At 40.6% G+C, this 23533-nt stretch overlaps 1 protein-coding gene across 5 annotated transcripts in view; it reads left to right on the top strand.

Annotated features, from left to right (window-relative positions):
* Positions 1 to 23533, top strand: part of Ubap2 (ubiquitin associated protein 2) — a 112591-nt gene that overhangs the window by 42859 nt on the left and 46199 nt on the right. For all 5 annotated transcript variants that reach the window (XM_042696343.1, XM_042696335.1, XM_042696316.1 and 2 more), the window contains exons 3-7: positions 10456 to 10533; positions 12762 to 12872; positions 14898 to 15051; positions 18609 to 18686; positions 22259 to 22313. In XM_042696343.1, coding sequence (XP_042552277.1) covers positions 10456 to 10533; positions 12762 to 12872; positions 14898 to 15051; positions 18609 to 18686; positions 22259 to 22313 — 476 coding nt within the window. The remainder of the gene's footprint in view (positions 1 to 10455; positions 10534 to 12761; positions 12873 to 14897; positions 15052 to 18608; positions 18687 to 22258; positions 22314 to 23533) is intronic.

Here is a 23533-nt window from a genome sequence, read left to right as displayed (position 1 = left end):
GTAGAGAACCTGCTTAGTAAGCTCTGAGTTCAAGTGCAAACTCCAGTTGTGTTATTCCTCAAAAACTCACAGCTGACGTAATCTGGTTTTCTGTGTCTCTCCCTTGCCCCAGGAGGAATGCACTGAAGGGCATTACACTTGCTGAGGAAGTGTACTATACCATTAGTGCTGAACCCATCGCACTTTTGTTAAGTCTTGACATAGGCTCTCGCTAACTGCTTAGGCTAGCCTTGAACTCAAGATCCTCCTACCTATGCCTCAATGCCTCAGGGGTATCTTGGATTACAGGTATTGCTGTGATGATTTATGGCTCATCCTTTTTTTTTCCTCAAAGATTTTTTTTTTTTTTTGTGAAACAGCCTGTAATGGGGCTGGGAAGGTGGCTCAGTGGTAGAGCGCTTGCCTTGCATGCATGAGGCCCTGGGTTCGATTCCTCAGCACCACATAAGCAAAAACGGAAAAAAAAAACCAAACTGGAAGTGGCGCTGTGGCTCAAGTGGTAGAGCGCTAGCCTTGAGCTGAAGAGCTGAGGGACAGCACCCAGGGCCCAGAGTTCAGGCCCCATGACCTGACCCAAGAAACAGCCTGTAACCTTAAAAAGTTGTGATGTCCACATCTGTAATCCTTGAATTTGGAGGCTGACAGGATGATTATGAGTTTGAAGCCAGACTGAGTTACAGGTCAAGACCAAGTCTCAAAAAGAAAATAAAATGGGCTTTTTTCCCAACCAACAAGTGAACTGTTAAGTGTGCCACAGACACTAGTGGGTGTCCTCTAATCCAATCTAATTCAAACACTTCCTATGTGAGGATACTGACCTGATTCACAGGTTAAGGGCTGAGCTCCTCAATCTCTCAATTCTCCCTGTTCCCTGAAGATACCACTTGCAATCTCCAGGTTGATGTTTAGTATCTAAATAATGTACTGACTGGGTTTTTCAAGTGGCTGCAATCTTTTCTTTTTTGACAGTGCCAGAGATTGAGCCCAGGGCTTTGCTTGGCAAGTGTTCTTCCAGTTAGCTACATTTCCAACCCAGTCTGTCATTTTAAAAACTGGCTTATTTAGGTATAATTGACATAAAATAAGCTGTTGTATTAAGTATATAACTTATTTATTCTTGTTTTTGGCTGGTCCTGGGGCTTGAACTCTGGGCTTAGGAGCTTTCCCTGGGCTCCTTTTGCTCAGGGCTAGCATTTTACCACTGGAGCCACAGCTCTACTTCTGGGTTTTTCTGTTATTAATTGGAGTCTGTTATTAATTGGAGTCTCATGGATTTTACTGCCTGAGCTAGCTTCAAACAACGATACTTATATCTCAGGCTTCTGAGTAGCTAGGATTACAGGCATGAACCACTGGTGCCTGGCTAAGTATACATGTTTTTTATTTTGTATTTTTTTTCCCATAACTTTCATGAAGCTCAAGCTAGCTTTATTTTTTTTTGGGGGGGGGGGCAGGGAGAGCCAGTTGTAGGGCTTGAACTGAGGGCCTGGTCATTGTCCCTGAGATCTTCTGCTCAAGGCTGCTATTTTATCACTTTGAACTACAGCTTCACTTCCAGTTTTCTGGTGATTAATTGGAGATAAGTGTCTCTCAGACTTCCCTGTCTGAGCTGGTTTTGAACCGTGATCCTGAGATCTCAGCCTCCTGAGAAGGATTATAGGCATGAGCCACCAGAGCTGGGCTTTAAGCTGGTTTTAAATTGGAGATGATCCTAATTTAGCCTCCTGAGTGCTGGGAGTATAGATATGAGTCACCATGCCCAGCTCAATCTGATAATTTTTATATGCATATACACTTGTGTAGCCATGACCATAATTAAATTGTGACATGTCCATCACCTTCCAAAGATTCATTGTGCTTCTTAGTAATGTCTCCTATTTTCACTGCACTCCATGCAAGTACTAACTGCTTTCTTTTACAAGGTTAGTTTTTTTCCCATTAGTTTTCTTTTCTTTTTCTTCTTTTCTTTTCTTTTTTTTTTTTTTTTTTTTGTCGGTCGTGGGGCTTGAACTCTGGGCCTGGGCGTTGTCCCTCAGCTCTTCAACTCAAGGCGAGCGCTCTATCTTCTTTTCTTCCTCCTCCTCTTCCTCTTCCTCCTCCTCTTCCTCTTCCTCCTCCTCTTCCTCTTCCTCCTCTCCTCCTCCTCCTCCTCCTCTTCCTCCTCCTCCTCTTCTTCCTCCTCCTTCTTCTTTGCCAGTCCTGGGGGGCTTGAACTCAGGGCCTGGGCACTGTCGCTGAGCCTCTCTGTTCTTTTTTCAATTTTTATTTTTGGTGGTACTAAGGACAGATAAATTTTATTTCTTACAATTTTCTATTAATGGTTCTGTTGCTTAGCATAATTATATTGTGATTCATCCATGACACTGCATCATCTGTTGGTACTTCCTCTTGTGTTGTTCCACTCATCCTAGACATAGCACAATTCTCTTCTTCCTTCCTTCCCTTTTTGTGGTGTTTGGGATGAACCTAGGCCATTTTACTACAAGCACTGTACCACTGTGGTTTATCACTGCTCTGGACTTTGGGATTTCTCCCCCCCGCTCCCCCCCCAGTATTAGGGTTTGAATTTAGGGCCTTGGATTCTACCACTTGAGCTACTTCTCCAGTCTTTTTTTTTTCCTGATTATGTTTAAAATTATACTGAATTAGTGCAAGCAGATGCTTATTCATTCCATAGGTTTCCATAAATCTTGGCTTAATAAAGGTTTAACTCCTCCTAATATATTTCAGATAGATTAAAATCAGTTGATAAAACAAATGTCTTATGTTCTGTATATGTTTTTCAAGGAAACCAGTTGGTTTGTTTTTACTTCTGCAGTAGCATGCTTTAGTTTTTATTAATAATAATGAACAATGTTCTACAACAAAGAGGCACTCTGTGCATGGACCTAACAAGTATTAGATTCTTTTATACAACAGGGATCTCAGGCTTTTTTTGGTTTGTTTTTACAATTAATGGTATTTAATGGTGTTTCTCAGAATCTGGGACCCACTTTCAGCCATCTCAATTAAGGGTCTTTGAAACATTTTACTTGCTAGTAGTAGCCCTCAGGTGAATAGTGAAAATAGGAAATCCAGAGATCCTGAGCAACAGATTGGTACACCTATTGTTTTAGGTAGATTAGCTTCTGCTGGAAGTCATAGATTTTTTTTCATCATTGTATTGTATTGTATTCTGTTTTGTTCTGTTCTATGCAATATCTATCTATCTATCTATCTATCTATCTATCTATCTATCTATCTATCTATCTATCTATCTATCTATCTATCTATCTCTATCTGTACTAGGATTTGAATTCAGAGCCTCAGAGCCCTCTACCACTTGAGTCACTCATCCCCATAGTCCTTTTTTGCTTATATCATTTTTTGGGTTACAGTCTCAAGTGGCCTCCCTCCCTCCCTCCCTCCCTCTCTCCCTTCCTTCCTTCCTCTCTCCCTCCCTCCCTCCCTGCATGGGGCTAGCCTTGAATTGTGATCTTACCTTTGCCTTCTATGCTCCTATATTCATCTTCCTTGTGGATTACATATGTATCACTACACCCAGCCTGTTCTTTGCAGTCTCCTCCTTTCAAGAAGTTGAGAGATGTGTGCCACACTTGACCAGGAGTGGGGAGAGGGGAGCACTCCAGTGGCTTGAACTCAGGTTCTGGGCACTGTGTCTGAGCTTCTTTTGCTCAAGGCCAACATTCTACCACTGGAGTCACAACGCCACTTCTGGCTTTTTCTGTTTATGTGGTACTAAGGAATCAAACCTAGGGCTTCATGCTTGCCAGGCAAGCACTTTACCACAAAGCCAATTCTCAGCCCCTGTACACTTGACCTCTTTTTAAAGTAATGTATGATGTCTACATTGTTTATGTACCCATTGTGTGTATATCTATATATCTATACATTTGTGGATATATGTCTCTTTAAAATGATTGATGATGATGAAGAAGAAGAAGATTCTGATGATTATGATGACTGCTGGTGCTTTTGAACCCTGGTCCTGGGTACTGTCCCTGAGCAACTTTTGCTCATGGCTAGCACTTAGGGCTTTTTCTGTGATTAATTGGAAAGAAGGGTCTCATGGACTTTGCTGCCTGAAAGGCTTTGAATTGTGATCCTCAGATCTCAGCCTCCTGAGTAGCTAGGATTATAGGCATGAGCCATTGGTACCTAGTGATTTTGTGTATCTTTTTGTTCAGAGCTGTTGCTAATTTCTGTGTCATTCTAATTTTAGTATAGGTGTTGCTGAAGTGTGTACTAAAAACAGTTTTTGTTTTGTTTTTAATTACTTTGAACTCAGGGCTTCATGCTAGCTAGACAGGAGTTAAGGCTAGTTTTACTGGGTATGAATTAAAGGCTCACCATAGCTTTTTTTTTTTTCTTTAATATTACTGGGTTTGAACTCAGGACCTTGAGATTGCCTAGCAGTTACTGAGACATACCCTCAAACCTCAGACTTTCTTTATATATTTTAAATAATCCTCCTTCTCCCCCCTCCCTCCATTGTGGGGCCTGAACACTGGGCCTGGGTGCTGTCCCTCAGTTCTTTTTTTTTTTTTGGGTCCGGTTGTGGGGCCTGAACTCTGGGCCTGGGCGCTGTTCCTCAGCTCTTCAGCTCAAGGCTAGTGCTCTACCACTTGAGCCACAGCACCACTTCCGGCTTTTTTTCTTTTTGCTTATGTGGTGCTGGGGAATCGAACCCAGGGCCTCATGCATGCGAGGCAAGCGCTGACCACTGAGCCACCTTCCCAGCCCCATGTCCCTCAGCTCTTCAGCTCAAGGCTAGCATTCTACCACTTGAGCCACAACAACACCTCCGGCTTTTTCTGCTTTTGTGGTACTGAGGAATCAAATCCAGGGCCTCATGCATGTAAGGCAAGCACTCTACCACTGAGCCACATTCTTAGCCCTTTAATCTTATTATTATCTTATTGTTGTTGTTGTTGGTTGTGGGGCTTGAACTCTGGGCCTCGCCTCTGTTCCTCAGCTCTTCAGCTCAAGGTGAGTGCTCTACCACAGCACCAAAGTGTCTCAGTCTTTCCTGCCCAGGCTGACTTTGAACCGTAATCCTCAGATCTCAGCCTCCTGAGTAGCTGTCTTTGCCTTTTGAGATATTGTTATGTAGTCCATGCTATCCTGGAAATGGCTTAGGCAGCCCAAGCTGACCTTGAATTTGTGGTCCTTCTCCCTTAGGGCCCTCTTCGTTCATTATAAATAATGAGTGTCTTGATGCTTGCTGACAGTATCACTTTTGACATAATCTGGGTTTTATTTATGAGTTTTGTGTGTATGTGCTGGTCCTAGAGCTCCGCCTGGGTGCTTTCCCTGAGCTTTTGTGCTCAAGACTAGTGTTCTACCACTTGAGCTACAGCTCTGCTTCCATTTTTTTTTGGTGTTTTTAAATGCAGATAAGAGTCCCCTGGACTTTCCTGCCAGGGCTGGCTTTGAGCCCTGCTCCTCAGATCTCAGCCTCCTAAGTAGCCAGGATTATGGACTTGAGGCACCAGTGCTTGGCCTTTTTTATTTTTTTGCGAGTCCTGGGGCTTGAACTCAGGGCCTGGGCACTGTACCTGACCTTCTTTTTGCTCAAGGTTAGCACTCTACCACTTGAGCCACAGACGCCCTTCCAGCTTTTTGTCTACCACAAAGCCACATTCCCATCCCCTGCTTGGCTTTTTGTTATGTTTTGCTCAATAAATCTCTTGCCATTTCTGCCTTGATACCTAATGTTTGCTTTGTACAATCCATTTCTTTAACTGTTCTTTGTCAATGTGGGTTATTACAAGTTGAGATGATCAACTTGTTGTCTTTACATAAACATTTTTTGTTTGTTTTCCTCATAATTTATTTGAGTTTAAGTCTTTTTAAAATTTTCTTGAGTAGTACTGATTTAAACTCAGGATTTTCTTGGTCTAGGTAGGCAGGCTCTCTATCATTCAGACCCTTAGTCCATGTGCTTTAATCACTTTTCAGATAGGATATTACATTTGTCTCTAGGGGACTAGCCTCAGCCTACTGTCGTTAGTATCTGGGAACACAAGTGTGTGAACAACTACACCTGGTTTATTGATTGAAATGGGATGTCACCAGCTTTTTGCTCTGACTGATTTCATAGTACAGTCTTCCATTTATCTGCTTAGCAAGCTGCTGGAGTTTAAAGGCATTTGTCATGGTACCCAGCCTGAATTTTAGTTTTAAACATTTGTAACTATTTGGTATGTGTACTTTTCTTCAGAGACTTGTATTATCTCTCACTAATGGTTGGTTTGTCTTTTTTTTAGCTTCAGTATTTGACTATTTGCCTCCTTAATTTGTTTTTGATCATTTAATTTATCTTTTATCAGTTTCATTTTTACTTTAAAGTTTCCTAGCTGAGTACAGTGTTGTGCTTCTGTTTTTTCAGCTACTAGAGGTTGAGTGGAAGGATTGCTTAAGCTTAGAAATTGAAGATGAGTTTGGAAAACAAAAATTTACACTATGGTATTATTCTATCAGTTGTCTTTTTTTTTTGTGCTGCTCCTGAGGCTTGAACTCAGAGCCTGGGTGCTGTCTCTGAGCTTTTTTAGCTAGCACACTACTACTTGAGCCACAGTGTCACTTCTGTTTTGTTTGGTAATTTGTTGGAGATTAGAGTCTCCTGGACTTTTTTGCTCAGATTGTCTTTGAACTGTGATCCTCAAATCTCAGTCTCGGTAGCTAGGATTACAGGCAAGACCTCCCATAGGCAGCTATCTGGTGTCTTATGATTGATTTCTTGATTAGTATCTTTATTTTGTTGATTCATAGTATCCTTTTTTTTTTGTTTTGTTTTGTCTTTGTTGGTTGTGGAGATTGAACTGAAGGCCTAATTGCTGCCACTGAGCTTTTTTGCTCAAGGCTAGATCTCTACTACTTTGGGCTCAGGGTCACTTCCTGTTTTTGCATGGTTTATTAGAGATAAGAGTCTCTTAGACTTTACTGCCTGGCTTGGCTTAGAAACCTGATCCTCAGATCTCAACCTCCCGAGTAGCTAAGTTTAGAAAACTGATCCTCAGATTTCAATCTCTGGAGTAGCTAGGACTGTTGGCTGAGTTCCAGTGCCTAGCTATCTGATAGCTTCATTAGTGTCTTATTTTGTTGCTTTGTATTACCTTTGTGTGTGTGGGGATGGAGTGGGGTGGGGTAGGGTGGGGAGGGTTGATAAGACTTGAAGTGTAGGCCTGGATGCTGTCCCTGAGCTCTTTTGCTCAAGGCTAGTGCTTGACTACTTCTAGCCCAGTGTTACTTCCAGTATTTGAGTGGTTTATTGAAGAGTCTCTTAGACTTTCCTGTCCAGGCTGGTTTTAAACCATAGTCCTCAGATCTGTCTCCTGTACTCAGCTACTCCTGTAACTAGGATTACGAGCATGAACCACTGGTGCCTGGCAGTCCGTAGTATCTTTTAGCTCCATTTGAACAGACAATAGCTGCTTCTTTTTTTCTTTTTTCTTTTTGTCAGTTGTGGGGCTTGAACTCTGGACCTGGGTGCTGTCCCAAGCTCAAGGCTTATGCTCTACCATTGGAGCCACAGCTCCACTTTCGTGGTAGTTAATTGGAGATGATAGTCTCACAGACTTTCCTGCCTAGGGTGGCTTTGAACTGCGATCCTCAGATCTCAGCCTCCTGAGTAGCTAAGATTATAGGCTGAACCACCATGCCTGGCTTTTTTTTTTTTTTTTGGTTGGTCATGGGGCTTGAACTCTGGGTCTGGGCACTGTCCCTCAGCACTTCAGCTCAAGGCAAGCGCTCTACCACTTGAGCCACAGTGCCACTTCTGGTTTTCTGGTGGTTTATTGGAGATAAGAGTCTCATGGCCTTTCCTGCCCGGGCTGGCTTGAACCTTGATCCTCAGATCATGGCCTCCTGAGTAGCTAGGATTACAGGCGAGAACCACTGATACCCGGACTTATTTTTGTTCTTAATCATGTTTTTCCGTGTGTGCTTTTATTGTGATAGAGTGTTTATCTTGGTTCATGTTCCTTTTGTATTAACTTTGTATAGGATTTGATTTTTTTCTTCATTTTTATATGGAATGACTTTTATGGACATTATTTAGGGTGGCTTTTCTAATTTCAACAACTTCCCTCCTGCTGACCTGCTTTCTGAGCTTTCTCACCTCTGTTCTCCTTCCCTTTTCAGTTTCCTTCCTGTCCTGTATGTTTTGTTCAGTTTTGATGTTATACTCTAGTTTCTCATCCTAGGAACCCTGGCTGATTAAGTTTGAAAAGTTTAGGATAGTGGATTGTCTTGGAATTTCAAAATTATATATATATATATATATATATATATATATATATATATACACACACACACACACACACACACACACACACAAGTGTGTGTGTGTGTGTGTGTGTGTGTGTATTGCAGTTCAAGGTTTTCAACCTAAGGCCTTGTACTTGATAGATAATTGTTCTACAACTTGAGCCACTCCTAACCCTTTTGCTCTGAGATAAGGTTTTTTGCTCTGAGATAAGATAAGCATTTAGGCCTTGAGTTCAAGCCCCACAACTGACTCTCCCCACCAAAAAACCAAAAACCCTAAGAGCCTTTTTGTTTGGACTGACCAGTACTAAGATACTCATTCCTGTTTATGCTTTCTGCTATAACTGGAATGCTAGACACATGTCACCATGCCTCCAACCTTTTCTGTTGCAATATTGCCTTGCAAACTCTTTGCCCAGGGTGGCTTTAACTCATGATCCCTTTCATCTCCTGAGTAGTTAAGATTACAAGAGTGAGCAACTCAGTAAACTTTAAAAATTTTTATTTGCTTAATTTTGAGACAATATCTCAATGTGTTGCCCTGCTGGCCTCAAATTCAGGATTTGTCTCCTGAGTGTTAGGATTATAAGCATTTATCATTATCACCTAATTTTCCTTTTAAGCCTATAAAGTGTATATTTTTGGAGAATAAGGATGTTGCTTTGTAAAGCAGAGTTCAGATACCAAGTTTAATAAATTCAAATTTATTACATTGTTTATATAGTTCATATTTTACTTTTCAATTTAAATTACCTCAGTACTCTATTTTGGCATATTTTCTGTTCACAATATAGACTTAATACTGCATTCACATGTAGTTTTTTTTGAGATAGGGTCTTACTCTTAGGTTGACCTTGATTTCATAATCTTCCTGCTTTTCATAGGTTACAGACATGTGTCAACTGCTTAACTTTATAAAATACTTGTGGTAGGAAAAAATATCTTAAGTATTCAGTAACTTGGTTTATGAAAACAGGATTTGGAATGAAGAAAGTAACTTATGGTTTTCTGCAGACTTGACTAATTGTAGTGTTTAAAAGTTTCTCTGGTGGGCATTAGTGACTCATGCCTATAATCCTAGCTACTCAGGAGCCTGAGATCTGAGGATTGCAGTTCAAAGCCAGCAGGAAAGGCCAGGAGACTCTTATCTCCAATTAACCACCAGAAAACCAGAAGTGGTGTGGCTCAAAGTGGTAGAATATTACCAGGTCCTGAGTTCAAGCCTCACTACCTAAGGGGAAAATAATAGAAACTATAAAATTGTGTTTTAAAAAAGAGGTGACTTAACAAAACATTTTTCACTTAGCTAAGCATTGGAGCCTTTTCTCTTCAGAGCTGATTAGTATACTTTTTAGAGTTGACAGTTTACTCTATCAGCAGCCTGATTGTACTCCTGTGTATGGGCAATTTGTTTCCATTGCTTCTTGTTATACTTTTCTTCTTTTCTGGACATAAAGAAGATTCATTTTAAGGGCTGGGAAGTTGTCTCAGTGGTAGATTGCTTACCTTGCATGCATGAGGCCCTGAGTTCGATTCCTCAGCACCATATAAGCAGAAACAAACCAGAAGTGGCGCTGTGGCTCCAGTGGTAGGGCACTAGCCTTGAGCTGAAGAGTTCAAACCCCATGACTGACCAAAAAAAAAAAAAAGAAAAGAAAAAAAAAAAAAGAAAATCTATTTAAGGCACATCACCAGTGAAGCTAGGCACTGGTGGCTCATGCCTGTAATCCTAGCTACTGAAGAGGCTGAGATCTGAGGATTGTGGTTCAAAGCCAGCTCAGGCAGGAAAGTCTTTGAGACACTTAGCTCCAATAAACTACTCAGCAAAGACTGGAAGTAGCTCAAGTGGTAGAATACTAGCCTTGAATTGACAGAAGCTCAGGGACAGAACTCAGGCCCAGAGTTCAAGCCCTAAGACCAGCAAAAAAAACCAAAAGCAAAAAACAAATTTTAGGTCATTTTACCAAAATAAAGTCTTCTGTAAACTATTTAATTCTTACTTTCTTTGTGAGTAAAGGTTTTATACAAATAGGCCTAAAACCAGAATCTGCCCCCTCTTTTGGTTTATCAATATTTGTTATTATAGTGCTTGGAACTTGAGATCTTCATCAACTTGATCCAGATTTTTGCTTCTAACTTATATTTCTGTTGCTCAAATCTTAACCAGTTGTACATGCTTTCCAGGCAACAGCCGAACAGATGCGTCTCGCTCAAGTGATCTTTGATAAGAATGATTCAGATTTTGAAGCTAAAGTTAAACAGGTATGTTTCTGGCAAAGGATACTATTATTGTTGTAATCTCTTCTTAGTGCATTTAAGAAGATAATTTTGACTAAAGATTTTCATTTTCAAGCCTTCTTCTTGCATACTCATCCATATACTGGATTTTGGATGTGTGATTATATATACTGGTAGCTAGGTGAAGAAATGTCATCTGCCTGACATTAAAATCTTTGAGTTATTTGTGTGTGTCCCATAGTGTACTACTTTATTACACAAATTATTTTGTTTCTACATAATTCTTTGTAGCTCTACTGTTAACCTAAAAGTATTTTTTTGAGGGCCAGAGAAATTGTTTATAAAAAATCTTATAAGCTAGGTGCTGATGACTCAGGCTTATTCAGGATAGCACCTACTTATTCAGGAGGTTAAGTGAGGTGTGAGGTTTGCAGTTCGAAGCCAGTCTGGACAGAAAAGTCCATGAAACTCCCATCTCCAGTAAACTACCAAAGAGCCAGAAGTGGAACTGTTCCTCAAGAGGTAGAGTGTTAGCCATGAGCAAATCTCAGAGATAGCACCTAGGCCTTGAGTTCAAGCCCCAGGACCAGCACACACACCACACATAACTCATGGTTGTGGTGCTACATGTTTGTATCATCCTAGCTACCTAGGAGTCTGAGGCTAGAGAATCAAATGGCAACGTAGATCCTGTCCTCCTTCTCTTTCTCATTCTAATCCTCCCCCTGCTCCCCCAAAACGACATAAAAAAAGCAAAACAAAGCCCATAAACTTCATTCCTCATTCTCGAGAATGAGATGTGGCTACAGTTTGAGAGATACTTGCCCATATATTGTATTACTTGTTATCTCTATAGAATAGCAGATAAAAAATAGACATATTTCAGAGAATGAAATTCTAACTCTAGTTCTTTTTAATGCACCCAATCAATTAAAAAATTTTGATTCTGATTGCATAAAAATACTGGGAAACTACAGAGTTGATAGAACTTTTTCTGTTAAATGAGAAGAGAAAAATGGAAGATACCAAATTGAGGTATGGTGCAAGAAGTGATTGGTAGATCAGGAGACTTGTGATTTAGTCAGACTTTTCTACTAATTAATCTTATGGCATAGGCACAAATCCCTTGAAATGTTAAGAGTCAAGCTATTTTGAACTTTAGTATATGTTAGAATAACAACATATAATTAAATCATAGGTTTGTACACTGATAATTGAAGAACTTGTGCCTAGTCTGTGATGATTCTAGCAAAGAAAAAACTAAGTGGTTAGTTTCCCTCATTAAAGAAAATGGACAAGCCAGGCATCGATAGCTACCTATAATCATAGCTACTCAGGAGGCTGAAGAGTATTAATCACATGAGCCCATGAGGATCAGTGTTGGAAACCAGCCCAAACAGGAAATTCCTTGAGATTCCTAGGTCCCAATTAACTACCAAAAAGCCAGAACTGGAGCTGTGGCTCAAATGGTAGAGTGCTAGCCTTGAGCAAAAAAAAAAACAAAAAAAACAAAAACAAAACAATGCTCAGTGATAGTGCCAAGGCCCTGAGTTCAAGCCCCAGGACAGGTATAAACAAAAAAGAAAAAGCAAGTGGTCTAATGCTAGATTATGTGCTGTAATCCCAACACTTGGGAGGCATTGCAAATTGGAGGCCAGCCTAGGCTTCATAATAAGATCTTGTCATTTCCCAACCTTCCCTTGAAAAAAGGAATGGATTTGTTTATTCGAACATAATACCCTGTTGAAGCTTCTTGAGAAAATATGTCTGAGGAGCATAGTTTGTGACAGCAACAAAATTCTTTTTGTAAGATTTTAGGCTGTTATAACTAAGTTTATGTAATAAGCAGTGATAGTGTATGAAATGTTGCTGCTGTACAAAATGTTTGACTATGATTTCTGTGACTGGTGACTGTACTTATATAGTTCCACTTAATATTTAAGTTCAAAACTTTGAGAATCTTGTGTCATTAAACTTAAGTGTGAGCAGATCCTGAGTGTGTATGTGTATGTGGTACTTATTTAGTATTCTAATATTTGGTCAGCTTGGAGGAGTTTGATTTTTAGTGATTAGTATTAGGACATAGGGTAGCCTCAAAAATACAAGTTAACTTCTTGTCAGATCATAAACCGAATGAAAAAGGTTATATTTATGTAGAAGGATTGAATATTTTCTATATTTACATGGAAGAATCTAAAAATATCAAGTGCTATTTTTTGGTCCATGTAACTATTTTCTAATACTTTGAATAGCTTATGGAAGTGACAGGAAAAAATCAGGATGAATGCATAGTGGCCCTACATGACTGTAATGGAGATGTGAACAAAGCTATCAATATATTGCTGGAAGGAAATTCAGATACGGTAAGTGTTTGTCATTTGCAGTGCTAAGATTTGTTTCCAGTTTTGTATTATAGTAGAGTGGTTTGTGAGTGCTACTCTGTATTTTTTTTTTTTTTTTTTAGTGGGGAGGAGGGAATGTGCTAAGCAATAAACCCAGGGTCTTCTGCATGCTAGGCCAGTACCATATTTAAGTTCCAGAAAAAACACTAACCTGGTAATCTACTCTAGCCTTACATAGTTTCCCTTTTGTTTTTTGTTTTTTTTTTGTGTTTTTGGATCCGGTCGTGGGGCCTGAACTCTGGGCCTGGGCACTGTCTCTCAGCTCTTCAGCTCAAGGCTAGCACTCTCTCACTTGAGCCACAGTGCCACTTCCGGTTTTTTTTTTCTGCTTATGTGGTGCTGAGGAATCGAACCCAGAGCCTCATGCATGCAAGGCAAGCGCTCTACCACTGAGCCACCTTCCCAGCCCATAGTTTCCCTTTAGATCATCTGAAAATTTTCAGTTGTCCACACACTGCTTTTGTGTCTTCATCTTAGTTTTTACCTCTATTCTTTCTTTTTATAGACTAATAAACAATTTGCTTATACATTTATTTGCTTATGTTGAGTATTCTGTGGATGTGTTTTTAATAACACTTTGACACATACAGACAGAAAGAAGTTTTAAAAAATGGTTCTCAATACTGGGGATTGGTTGGGCCCAGGACTTCATGAATCCTAGGCAAGCACTCTGCCACTGAGTTACATTCCCAGCACCTTAAAATCTTCACTTTCTTTCTTTCTTTTTTTTTTGGGGGGGGGTCGGTTGTGGGGCTTGAAATCTGGACATGGACACTGCCCCTTAGCTTTTCAGCTCAAGGCAAGCACTCCACCACGTGAGCCACAGTACCACTTCTGGTTTTCTGGTGGTTTTTTGGAGATAAGAATCTCACAGACTTTCCTGCCTGGGCTGGCTTTGAACCTCAATCCTCAGATTTCAGCCTCCTGAGTAGCAAGGATTACAGGTGTGAGCCACCAATTCCTGGCTTTTCACTTACATTTTCAGGAAATTATATTAAGTAGTGTGTCCTTAAAAATCATCTATATATTTGAGAAATTAAGGAATATAAATGAATATTATAAAAACAATTTAAAGTTTGGTGAATGTATAGGCACATTAATGATAATCCCTTTGATTTTAGGAAATAAGGAACTGAAGCTGTATCAGGTTGTTGTCAGGCCTTACTCTCTTAATTCTATCTGGAAATTGTACTGTATTTTATTTATTTTTTTGTGTCGGTCGTGGGGCTTGACCTCTGGGCCTAGGTGTTGTCCCTGAGCCCTTCAGTTCAAGGCAAGCACTCTACCACTTCCGGTTTTCTGGTCTTTTTTCATAGACATCATGGGAGACTGTTGGAGGAGAGAAAAAGAATTGTAGATAAGTCTCAGGCACTTTCTTGCCCCTGCTGGCTTTGAACTGTAATCCTTAGATCTCAGCCTCCTGAGTAGCTAGGATTACAGATGTGAGCCACCAGTGCCTGGCTTTTTGTTTTGTTTTTTATTGATCCTAAGGCTTGAACTCTTTGGGCCTGGGCACTGTCCCAGAGCTCCTTTTTGCTCAAGGCTAGCACTCTTATCACTTGAGCCACAGCACCACTTAGGGCTTTTAAGTGGTTAATTGGACTCCAGTTAACCATTAGAAAACCACTAGTAGTACTGTGGCTCAAAGTGGTAGAGCACTTAGCCTTCAGCAGAAAAGCTCAGGGACAGTGCCCACGTCCTGAGTTCAAGTCCCACAACAAGAAAAAAAGGGCATATTAACTTAGTTCGTAAGTCAGCATAGAAAAGGACTGAGGAGGAGCAGTAAATTGTGGGGTTAGCTAATACTTGTAATTATGTACTGTATAGAAACAAGAATTTAGCAAGATTGTTGATATCTTATTATTAAAGTAGAAGTAAATGGAAAAGGAAACTGCAAGTTGTAAGTATTATGTTTGAAAGATTCATGTTTGCACTATTTATAATTGTATACCCTTTGAATAACAATTAAAAATTCTTTTTTGATAGACATCATGGGAGACTGTTGGAGGAAAGAAAAAGAATTTTGGAAAAGAGAATTCAGAAAACAAAGAGAACAGAGAGAAGAAAATAGAGAGAGAAGCAAGTCGTGGACGTGGAAACAACAACCGGAAAGGAAGAGGTGGCAATCGAGGCAGAGAATGTAAGTTCACTTTTGTGTGTGTGTGTAGAGTGTAATAAGTATACTTTTTTCTGTGTGTATGCGGGTACTGGAGCTTGAACTCAGGGTCTCATGCTATCATTTGGCGCTCTTTCTCTCTCGCGCGTGCTTTCTTTCTTTCTCTTTTTTTCTCTCTTTTCTTTTTTCTTGCTGGTCCTGGGGCTTTAACTCAGGGCCTGGGCTATGTCCCCTAGCCTCTCTGTGCTCAAGGCTAGTGCTCTACCACTTGAACCACAGTGCCATTTCCAGCCTTTTCTGTTCATGTGGTGCTGAGGAATCAAACCCAGAGCTTCATGCATGCTAGGTAAGTACTCTACCACTAAGCCACATTGACCCCTTAGGCTTTTCTTTTATGGCTAGCTGTCTACCATTTGAGCAGTACTTCCACTTTTAGCTTTTTGCTGGTTAATGGGAGAGAGGAGTTCACAAATTTGTCTGCCTAAACTGGCTTCCAGCCTCAATTCTTAGCTCTTTATCTAGGATTATAGGCATAAGCCACTGGCACCCAGCTTGTACATATTTTTCTTGTTAAGTTTTTCTGAGTTTTCAGGCATCCTGAAAAGTTGAAAGAATAATCAAAAGAATGCCCGTAAGCCTGGTGCCAGTGACTCACGCCTGTAATCCTAGCTACTTTAGGTGTCTGAGATCTGAGGCCCACTTTTCAAAGTCATGTCAAGCAGAAGAGTCCATGAGACTCATCTCCAATTAACCACCAAAAAACTGCATGTGGATCTGTGAATCAAGTGGTAGAACGCCAGCCTTGAACAAAAAATGAGATCAGGGACAGTTCCCAGGCCCTGATTTCAAGCCCTAGAACTGGCACCAAAAAGGAAAAACAAAACCAAACAAAAAAAAATGCAAAATTGTTCCTATAATAGTTAATACTAGAAATATGTTGCAGCTTAGTAGTTCATTAGGCCCTGTGATGCAGTTTCATATCAGTGCTGACCTGGGTCATAAGTAGTTAATTGCTCTTAGGTTTTGAGAAGAGTGCCTGCCTACCTGCCTTCCATGTCAGTCCTAGGGCTTGAATTCAGGGCTAGGCACCATTCCTGAGATTGTTTAGCTCAAGGCTAGTACTGTACCAATTGAGTCACAGTTCTACTTCTGGCTTTTTGGTAGAGAGTGGTTAATTGGAGATGAGTCACCAATTTTCCTGTTTGGCATTGAACCACAATTTTCAGATTTTAGCCTCCTGAGTAACTAGAATTGGAGGAGTGAACCACTAGAATCTGGCTTCTGATAATTTCTAACATAAAGGTCTCACTTTTTGCCCTGAAAGACTTGGACTGCTATCTTACTATTTATACCAACAGATTTTTCTTTTTCTTTTGCCAGTCCTGGGGCTTGAACTCTGGGCTTGGACGCTGTCCCTGAGCTCCTTTCACTCAAGGGAGGCGTTCTACCATTTGAGCCACAGTGCCAGTTCTGGCTTCTTTTGTGATTAGTTGGAGAGTAGAGTCTCATGGACTTTTTTCCTGGCTGGCTTCAAACCGTGATCCTCAGATCTTAGCCTCCTGAGTAGCTAGGGTTACAGGCATGAGCCACTTGCACCTGGCTGGCTTTTTTTTTTTTTTTTCTTTTTCTCTCTCTCTCTCTCTCTTTCTTTCTTTCTCTCTCCTTCCTTCCTTCCTTCCTTCCTTCCTTCCTTCCTTCCTTCCTTCCTTCCTTCCTTCCTTCCTTCCTTCCTTCCTTCCTTCCTTCCTTCCTTCCTTCCTTCCTTCCTTCCTTCCTTCCTTCCTTCCTTCCTTCCTTCCTTCCTTCCTTCCTTCCTTCCTTCCTTCCTTCCTTCCTTCCTTCCTTCCTTCCTTCCTTCCTTCCTTCCTTCCTTCCTTTGTGGGGCCTGAACTCTGGGCCTGGGCGCTGTCCCTAGGCTCTTTAGCTCAAAGCTAAAAGCTTTTTTTAGCTCAAAGCTCTACCACTTGAGCCACAGCAACACTTCTAGCTTTTTCTGCTTATGTGGAGCTGAGGATTTGAACCCAGGGCCTCATGCATACAAGGCAAGCACTCTACCACTGAGCCACCTTCCCAGCCCTGGCTTATTCTTTTGAGATGAATTCTCACAAACATTTTTGCCTGGTTTGGCTTGGACTATAACCCTCATTTATGCCAACAGCTTTTTCTGTTCAGATGGGGCCTTGTGAACTTTTCCCCAGGCAGGCCTGGAACTGCAGCTCTTCTTGAGTAGCTAGGATTACATGTGTGAGCCACCAGCACTCAAAAGAAATTTATTTACATATTTATTTGTGTGTTTGTTGGTCCTGAGGCTTGAAATCAGGACCTTGTTGCTGTGCCTGAGCTTCTTTTGCTCAAGGCTAGCACTCTACTACTTCCGCCATAGCCCCACTTCCAGTTTTTTTTGCTGGTTAATTAGAGATAAGAGTCTCATGGACTTTCCTACCTGGGCTGGCTTTGAATTGCAGTCAGTCCTTAGATCTCAGCTTCCTGAGTAGCTAGAATTATGGTTATGAGCCACTGATGCCCAGCTTTGAATAAACAGATAAATAAACTTTAATAATTATTTATAATAAATACTTAAATATAAACAAATATAAATAAATACTTATTTATAAATAAGTTTATTTATTTGCTGGAGGTGAGGCTGGATGTGAGGCTTTGAACTCTGGACCTGGGCACTGTCCCTCAGCTCTTCAATTCAAGGTGAGCACTCTACTACTTGAGCAGCCATGGCATCACTTCTGATTTTCTGGTGATTAATTGAATATGAGTCTCACAGTCTTTCCTGGCTGGGCTGGCTTTGAACTGGATCCTCAGATCTCAGCCTTCTGAATAGCTAGGATTATAGGCGTGAGCCACCAGTGCCTAGGTGAAATTTATATTTTAATGAAGGTAGAAGGATACCAGTGTAGAGGAAAAGAGAAAAGTGTTGACATCTTCTGGATGACCTTCTATAAATCCTCTCTTAATACTTTAGCATTTCCACGGATTTAGTATTTCCTTGCTATTGTTCTTTTGATTGATTCTTTGCCATTCCAGGGTTCTAACTCAACTTATGAACAAATTCTGTGGTCTATTAGATGGTTACATAATGAATGTGTAGGGTTTTTTTTTGCAGATTAATTTAGGAAAGAACAAATCCACATAGAAGGAAAGAAAATTCTTGCATTATTTTCATTTCTTTTTTTTTTTTTTTGCTGGTCCTGTGACTTGAACTCAGGCCCTGGGCACTGTTCCTAAGCATCTTTTGCTCAAGGCTAGCACTGGACTACTTGAGCTACAGTGCCACGTCTGGCTTATTCTGTTTATGTGGTACTGAGGAATTAAACCCAGGGCTTCATGCATGCTAGGCAAGCACTCTACCACTAAAGCCACAATCTCAGCCCTATTTTCATTTCTTTTGCGATTTCACACTATGAATTGTACAATGTTGCTTTTGAACCACTTTTAGTTTTTCCTGGTTTCTGAATTCATTTTTTATATTGCAACCTGCTTATTAAGCTTCCCTCCCACCTTAGTAAGGTTATGTCAAAGGTTTGTGAATGAAAAGTAAGTCTTTTTTCCTTTTCTTTCTTCCTTAGTTAGAGGTGAAGAGAATGGAATTGATTGCAACCAAGGGGATAAGCCTTCAGACCGCGGCAAGCGAGCTCGTGGTAGAGGTAAGCTGCGAGCTCAGAGGAAATGCTTGGCAGCAGAGGGGAGAAGGCAAGCTGTTGATTTACAGGGCCCTGAGGCAGGATGACAGCATAACCCGAAAGAATGGTTGACTCTCTAAAATGTTATGACAGTGAGCCACTGTCCTCTGGCAAATAGTACTTTTGGTTGACAAAGAATTTCATTACATTATAGAGTACAGTGTGATGTTTTGATAATATATACAGTGTGGAATTAACCACGCTGAAATATCATCTCGATGATTTTTGTGGCGATGCATTTGAAATGTACTCTTCATTATTTTGAAATACATAATGTATTATTGCCAACTAAAGTCAACCTTTCTTTGTAATGGATCACAAAACTTGCTATTCCTGTCTATCTGGAACTAGTCCATATCTTTTTGTAAACCATCCTTTAGAAACTATCATTTTTGTCTTTTATAAATTCAAACTTTTTTCCCTCATGCTGTGAATATGATAAGTACATGCTCTATCACTGAACTATATTCATTGTTCTGAATTCAACTTTTAAAAAGATTCCATATATCGTGATATCATGTAGTACTTGGCTTTTTGTGCCTAGCTTATTTTCACTTAATATATCCTCCAGTTTCATTCATGTTCCAAATGATTAAGTTTTGTTCTTTTTTCTTTTTTTTAAAGGCTGAGTAGTATTGTGTACTATACCATTATTCCTCCTCCTCCTCTTCCATTTTGTGCCAGTCCTGGTGCTTGAACTCAGGACCTGGGCACTGTCCCTGAGCTTTTGTGCTCAAGGCTAGCACTCTACCACTTGAGCTACAACTCTACTTTCAGCTTTTTTGGTGGATAATTAGAGTTAAGTGTCTTGCAGACTTTCCTGCCAAGGCTGGCTTTGAAATGTGATTCTCAGATCTTAGCTTCCCAAATATCTAAGATTACAAGTATAAGCCAATGATGTCCATCTATATCACTTATTTTTTATACATTCATCCATTGATGTACCAGACCCTTAGGATGCTTCTTTATCTTAGTTATTATAAGTGATTCAATGAAAATAGGTATAGATACTCCTTTTTTTTTTTTGGATCCGGTCATGGGGCTTGAACTCTGGGCCTGAGTGCTGTCCCTCAGCTCTTCAGCTCAAGGCTAGCACTCTACCGCTTGAGCCACAGCGCCACTTCCGGCTTTTTTATTTTTGCTTATGTGGTGCTGAGGAATGGAACCCAGGGCCTCATGCATGCAAGGCAAGCACTCTACCACTGAGCCACCTTCCCAGCCCGGTATAGATATTTCTTTAACATAGTGATTTCAGTTCCTTAGGAGGGGTTGCTGAGCCTTATTTAGTTGATTTTTTGTTTTGTTTTGGGTTTTTTGGACTTTTTTTGGGTCAGTCATGAGGCTTGAACTTGGAGTCTGGGCACTGTCTTTGAATTTTTTTTTTTTTGCTGACAATAGTGTTCTACCACTCTGAGCCACAGAGCCCCTTCTGGTTTTATGGTGGTTAAATAAATCTCACAGACTTTACTGCCCAGACTGGCATCAAACCTTGATCCTTAAATAAGCTCAGCCTCCTGAGTAGGTAGTGAGTCCTGAGCTACCAGTGCCTGGCTTAGCTCTGTTTTTAGTGTTTTGGTTTTTTTTTTTTTTTTTTTTTTTTACAGGACCACTATTCAAAGGTTTCCATAATTACTGCACTAATTTGTATTCTCACCAACAGTACACAACTGTTCACCTGGCTACTTCTCTGTAGTTCAAACTGACCTCAGTTATTTTGTGTGTGTGTGTGTGTATTGATACTGGTACTTGAACTCAGAGGGCCTTAAACTCTTGCTCATGACTGGCACTCTACATCTTGAGCCATCCCTTCAATTAACATTGGCTAATTGGAGATGGACTTTTCTGCCAGGCTGGCTTCATTCTTTAAAGCTCAGCTTGTTCAGTAGCTGGGGTTACAGGAGTAAGCCACCAATGCCCAGCTTTGATATATATATATATAATTTATTTATTTTGTCAGTTGTGGGTCTTGAATGCTGGGCCTGGGCGCTGTCCCTGATCTCTTTAGCTCAAGGCTAGCACTCTACCACTTGTGCCACAGTGCCACTTCCAGTTTTCTGGTAGTTAATTGGAGGTAAGAGACTCATGGACTCTCCTGCCTAGGTTAGATCGATCTCAGCCTCTTGAATAGCTAGGATTACAGGTGTGAAGCACTGGCTCCCGTTAATTAATTAATTTATTTTTGGTGCTGGTACCAAGGCTTGAACTCAGGACCTTGCACTCTTGGCTTTTTTGCCTAAGGGCTGGTGTTCTACCATTTAAGCAAAGCTCCACTTTGGCCTTTTTTGGGGGGGGGGGGGGAGGAGGGTATGTGTGTGTGCAGTGGTTCTGGTCCTTGTGAGAGCCTGATATGTTGAGCTGTGAGCCCGGAAAGGATTAGGAGTTGGGATTGGAGTCTTGGCTTAACAGGAATTCAGATTCTTTTCTTTCTTTTTCTCCCCCCCTCCCTTTTTTTTTCTTTTATGCCAGTCCTGGGGTTTAAACTCAGGGCCTGGACACTGTTCCTGTACTTCTTTTGCTTAAGGCTAGCACTCTACTACTTGAGCCACAGCTCCACTTCTGCCTTTTTCTGTTTATGTATTTCTGTTTATGTGGTAGTAAGGAATTGAACCCAGGGCTTCACACATGCTAGGCAAGCACTTTACCACTAAGCCACATTCCTAGCTCACCTTTTGCTTAATTGGAGACAGACTCTTTTCTGCCTGGACTGGCTTTGAATCACAATCCTAAGATGTCAGCCTCCTGAGTAATTAGGATTATAGGTGTGAGCTACCAGTACATGGTTTAAACTCTTGAACCTAGTTGTTTCTACCATATCTAGTGGCTGTAGATCTTTATGCTGAGGTGTTAGATGAACTTATTTGTTTCAAATAACAATAGTAGGTTAATGTTATATGTATAAAACCAGTGCTACTGGTAACATTACCATCTAGATAATTGGGAAAGGATAATTTTACTTTGCTATTTGTGACTAAGGTATATTATATTTTATAAAGTGGTATTTGTGATTAATACTTGAGTATAGTTGCTGTTCTTTGGAGGAAGATAGATATAGTTAATTTGTTTCCTAGGGACTTGCAGGATTTCTTTAATTTTCTTGTTTTTTAATTTATTGTTGCCTTTTTCCTGAGCATTTTGATCCAGCCCAAGTAAATATTATTCATGTTTTCTTAGCAGAATCTTCACTTTAAATTTGCCTGTTTTCTTTATTTAAATACTGTTGGTTAGGATGACAGTTTCTACTCTTTTCTCTCCCCAGTTGGATCAAGTATTTGATCTAAGTATTATGTACATCAGCTTAGCTCTGTTCATGTTTCATATGTCAGAATTTCTTTCTCTTTTTGTGGTACTGGGGTCTAATCTTGGCCTCAGTCAAATTACAACTGAGTATGTCAACAAAGGGCAACCATGACCTGGATGATAATCAGTGCCAGTAGTGTCTGATTATTGTCTCAGTGATGAATATAGGGTGTAGAAACTAATAGAAGTTTAAATGTGTGTGATATTGATAGTGATGTATACTATTTTTTTTTTTAAAGGATTTGGACGTGGCAGAGGGAGAGGAGCAGGGAGATTCTCAACTCAAAGCATGGGGTAAGTCACAGCCATCTTGTTTTTGTAGTTATTTCCTTTGTTGTTACTCTACTCTTCCTTCCTCTGTCCTGTTCCAAGTTTCTTTTTTTTTTTTTTTTGTTTTTGGGTCCGGTCGTGGGGCCTGAACTCTGGGCCTGGGCGCTGTCCCTCAGCTCTTCAGCTCAAGGCTAGCGCTCTACCACTTGAGCCACAGCGCCACTTCCGGCTTTTTCTTTTTTGCTTATGTGGTGCTGAGGAATCGAACCCAGGGCCTCGAGCATGCAAGGCAAGCGCTCTACCACTGAGCCATCTTCCCAGCCCCCCAAGTTTCTTTATACTGGTTAACCAGATGTTTTATGTACATAGAAAGATTGACTATGTGGAATAGAATAAGCAACATTGATGTTTCAATAGACATTAGAGCAGAGTTTCTAACCTTGGCATAATTGACATTTGGGGCCAGATATACTCATTGAGGTGGTAGGATGTCCTGTATAACATCATCCTTTTCCTCTCTCTAGTTGATACAGTGACACCTTTCTGAGGTTGTGATAATCAAAATGTCTAAGACAGCCGGGCGCTGGTGGCTCACGCCTGTAATTCTAGCTACTCAGGAGGCTGAGATCTGAGGATCACTGTTCAAAGCCAGCCCAGGCAGGAAAGTCTGTGAGACTCTTATCTCCACTAGAAAACTGGACGTGGTGCTGTGGCTCAAGCGGTAGAGTGCTTGCCTTGAGCTGAAGAGCTGAGGGACAGTGCCCAGGCCCAGAGTTCAAGCCCCACAACCAAAAAAAAAAAAAGTCTACACACATTGGCAAATTTTCCTTAGATTGTGGGAACTATTTGTGTATGCCTAAATAGCCTTAATTGAAAGCCGTGGCATGAGAGCTGATAAATAAAATTGTCATTGATTGCTAAATACTTAAAATGTTTATGTAACTGACACTTTTTCCCCCTGAATTGAAAGTAGTAAAAGATGACATACTGAATAGGTATTATAATTAGTACTTTTTACTTTATCTTTCCAGCACTGGGACTTGAATTCAGGTCATTGCACTGTCCTGTAACTTTCTTGCTCATGGTCAGCACCACTCCCTCCCCCACCAAAAAAAGATATAATTCTCTTGACAAAGGCTCAAAATCAGCTTGGATTCAGACTTGAGAAAAAAAGACTTAACTATTGAGTCCTTTTGAAAGATCCCAGTTCTCTGCTTAGGATACAATGGACCACATTTCATGAA

The sequence above is a fragment of the Dipodomys spectabilis genome, unplaced genomic scaffold (genome assembly GCF_019054845.1).
Source record: "Dipodomys spectabilis isolate Male_0828 unplaced genomic scaffold, ASM1905484v1 ptg000006l, whole genome shotgun sequence".
Lineage (NCBI taxonomy): Eukaryota > Metazoa > Chordata > Mammalia > Rodentia > Heteromyidae > Dipodomys > Dipodomys spectabilis.
This window is presented reverse-complemented; position numbering and strand designations above follow the sequence as displayed.